The sequence below is a fragment of the Protobothrops mucrosquamatus genome, unplaced genomic scaffold (assembly GCF_001527695.2).
Source record: "Protobothrops mucrosquamatus isolate PMUCROS unplaced genomic scaffold, P.Mucros_1.0 scaffold1130, whole genome shotgun sequence".
NCBI lineage: Eukaryota > Metazoa > Chordata > Lepidosauria > Squamata > Viperidae > Protobothrops > Protobothrops mucrosquamatus.
In genome coordinates this window covers 1,029-4,887 of record NW_015387348.1, presented here as the reverse complement: position 1 = coordinate 4,887, position 3,859 = coordinate 1,029, and the positions used below count along the sequence as shown (strand labels likewise).

Sequence of the window (3,859 nt, the reverse complement as noted above, 5' to 3'; positions counted from 1 at the left end):
AGAGAGAGAGAGAGAGAGAGAGAGAGAGAGAGAGAGAGAGAGAGAGAGAGAGAAATACAGAGAAAGAGACTGGTCAAACATTGATCTGAAATGGCATAGGGTTTCCTGCTTGAGCAGGGGATTGGACTAGAAGACCTCCAAGGTCCCTTCCAACTCTGTTATTCTGAATAGATAGATAGATAGACAGACAGACAGACAGACAGACAGACAGACAGACAGACAGACAGACAGACAGACAGACATTGATTCTTTATATTGTATATGTTAATGTGAACTTCCTTAAATGTAAGTATTAGGTTTGCCAATATAAATCCAACTTCTAACATAAATCCAAATATGGCAGTTGGTTTCATAATTTTCATCCATTTGGGTTGTATTATTCAAGAAAACACACAAGAGTTATTATGGATATTATGGAAAGTTATTATGAATGTGCCAAGATGCTGTGGGTGTTCATTAGCATGTCTGCACAGTTAATATCTTAATGCTGCAAAAGAGGGAACATAGTGTAGATCAGGGTCTCCCAACATTGGCGACTTTAGAACATAGAACCATAGAGCTGGAAGGGACAGGAGTCCTTTTACCCTCCTGGTCAATTGGTTGTCCAGTCTACTTTTGAAAGCCTCCAGTGATGAAGCACCCACAACTCTGGGAGGCAAGCTATTCCACTGGCTGATGGTTCTCACTGTCAGGAAATGTCTCCTTACCTCTAAAGTTGGATCTCCCTTCAACGATCTTCCACCCATTACTGTGGACTTCTGCTCTCAGAATCGCCTTGTTGGGTTCTCATTCTGAAATTGGGGAAGGACATCTAGTCCTAGCCCTGTTTCTGAAGTACGTGGGGGAGAGAGGCCCACCACATTTCAATTCTGGGAAAAGGATGTTCTCGCTAAGTCATTTTCTGAAGGACCAAGGCGAGCTCCTGTTGATCTCTCTTTTCCTTCGGCAGCTGCGGCATCAGCAGTGGAGTCTGGTCATGGAGAGCGTTGTTCCCTCAGACCGAGGCAACTACACCTGTGTGGTCCAGAACAAATACGGTGTAATTAGGCATACTTACCAACTTGACGTTCTTGGTAAGTGTTGTTTTAAACTTGGTCTCCAAGAACCACGTGGTGCCCCTTGGCATTCGCAGAATGGACAGCTGTTCCCCATCTGTCCCAAACTACATCCTCTTGATGAAAGAAGGAATTCCTCTGGGTTGCTCCACTTCTGGAGCTGGAAGAACTGTTGGAAAGTAGATTTGCTGAATGCAATTAGTATGCTAATTTCTCTGCAGCCTCAAATTTCAGAATTTAGAGGAAGCAGGATTTTCCCGGTGGCCAGTAACAAAAAAGGACTAAACCATATCTCTATCTCAGAGGAAAAACAACCTAAAAATTAATGCACATATAATTTTAAAAACTGTACGTAGAGGTAGTGCCCAGTTAGCGTCCTGTTGTTCTGCAAACACCTTCTTTAAATTATTACTTCTATATAAAGAAGTGGTTTTTTTTTTAATTGCCTGGATAAAGAAAACTGGATGGGAATTATCTGTCCCATAAAAACTTTCTCAATATCTTAATGATTTTCCTTAAATATCAATGAGGAATTAACATAGGGCTTACTCTGACTATATGCATCAATCCAGATTCCATCTTCATTTTAACTATTTTTATTAGTCCGGATAAGCTGTTCATATCAATATAAATTTTATATTGTTTAGAGCGTTAAAGATACAAATAATACCGGGGACATATTCCAAGCATTTAAGAAGATTCATAATTTTTTTAAAAAATGTTGATTTCTTACATGTTTCCTCAGATACTCTAGATCTGGAAGCATATTAAGATATACTACAATTTATTGAATTGATCATTTATTGAGGGGCAGAGCAATACCCACAGATGTAAGGAAAGTCTGCATAGAATAGCCTTTTATTTTCCACTATATCCTAAATTTTCTTTGACTGTGAATTAAAACACTTCCAAGGCCCAATTTAATATGAGAAGAATATCCTTGTTGAATTGTATGAGATATCAAAATGGATGAAGATATAATAACAATGACAATAACAATATTGGAAGGGACCTTGGATAATAATAATAATAATAATAATAATAATAATAATAATAGTAGTAGTAGTAGTAGTAGTAGTAGTAGTAGTAGTAGTAGTAGTAGTAGTAGTAGTAGTAGCAAAGTTGGAAGGACCTTGGAGGTCATCTAGTCCAACCCCCTGCTTAGGCAGGAAACCCTATGAATCCAATGGTAGTCATTCCAGCCAATGAATTCAGAGGCTGCATTTTAATCCAAATGATAAAAACCAAACGTGTTTCAAAAGTTACATCCACCGGCTGCTTCGGAGGAGTTGGCTACATCCATTTTATTCTACTTCTAATAATCTATGATGGTAGCTGATGATAGTAAAGCTTGTTGCCCATTTAGGAAGCCAGACTGAGCAAGGCAACCCTGTATTTTGTGGTTTTTTCATGCCAGTTTTAATCCATCTTTTCATTTCCATGTTTAATAAAGGGATTGAGCAATGGCTTACGCATGCAAATGTTATATTGCACCTGGGTATTATGGTCACCTAGGCTCTTGCGAAAGTTAGCAGCGTTGTGGTGTGCTAACAAGGACCTTTTATTGGACAAATGTTGTGTGGAAGGGTTTATTCATTGCCCATAATAAGTAAGCGTCCTTTCCATTCTGCAGAGAGATCTCCCCACCGGCCTATCCTCCAGGCAGGATTGCCTGCCAATCAAACGGTGGTGATTGGGAGCAATGTGGAATTCCACTGCAAAGTGTACAGCGATGCTCAGCCTCACATCCAGTGGTTGAAACATGTGGAAGTCAACGGAAGCAAATACGGGCCAGATGGGACACCTTACGTCTCTGTTCTAAAGGTTGGTACACCGCTACATGAGTCTTTTTAAGTCTGGAACCTACTAGCATGAGCAGTTACTTACAGGAAGTCACTCATCACCACCACTATCAGATTAACCTTGAGATCTGCTGAAAATCTTGTTGGAAGAGCCAGGGTTTAACCCTGCAGAGGAACTGACCATATAACCCAGTCTGGGGGGGATAGGACCGCAAATTGGGAAAGCTTTGATGTCCATGGAGATTCTCCATCATCCAGGTCATGGTTGTCCCAAAGGTGCTTTTCCAAAAGGCAACTGGACTTTCTTGGGTTTTTCCTTGAAAATGGAAAGAACTGAGGAGGCTTCTTGGATGAGAAGGGGAAAGTTTCCAAGGAAAAAAAACTAGAAAGTCCAGTTGACTTTTGGAAAAGCACCTTGGAAAAGGCTTGATGTAAATCTGAGCTCCTATCACAAAACTATTTAGCATGCTTAATAGGCTTTACAATAGGGAAGATAATAACTCTGGATCACCACCCAGAATTAATGTAAGGATTATTTGCATAGGTGGGGGCAGCTGTTTCCCAGCACCTTAGCCTTCCCCAAAGGGTCTTCACCTTTCAAGATCAAATTTCACACAAGCAGCAAGACAAGATTGTTCTCCCAAAAAACCCTGATGTAGTTCCTTAGCAAAGCCATAGGATGCCTTGCTGACCTCCATAACTGTTCTGTGAAGGATATGTTCTCTGAACATAGACATTATAGATATTGGAAAATACAAAATCACCTTTATCTTCAAAAAAAAGGAGGAAAGGAAGATTCATAGACCATTGAATATAGATTGATTGGTATCAATATTCGGGAAGCTCCTGAACAGATCATAAAGTCATTGGTTCTGTGGGCACCTTTGAATTCCATCCTTACTCATTATCAAGAATAAATCTTGCAAGACTAAGTGTCGCTCATTCTTTCATCCACTAACAGCTTTACTAGATCATGGGAATGCAGCCGTTGCCTCTTGATTA

At 40.1% G+C, this 3,859-nt stretch overlaps 1 protein-coding gene across 1 annotated transcript in view; it reads left to right on the top strand.

The window, feature by feature from the left end:
* FGFR3 (fibroblast growth factor receptor 3) overlaps positions 1 to 2,879 on the top strand; it is a gene marked incomplete at its 3' end in the record, with an annotated part of 39,078 nt that extends 36,199 nt beyond the window's left edge. Inside the window, exons 4-5 of the mRNA XM_015820436.1 lie at positions 950 to 1,073; positions 2,689 to 2,879. Of these exons, the coding sequence (XP_015675922.1) occupies positions 950 to 1,073; positions 2,689 to 2,879 (315 nt within the window). The remainder of the gene's footprint in view (positions 1 to 949; positions 1,074 to 2,688) is intronic.
* Positions 2,880 to 3,859: the final 980 nt, after the last annotated feature.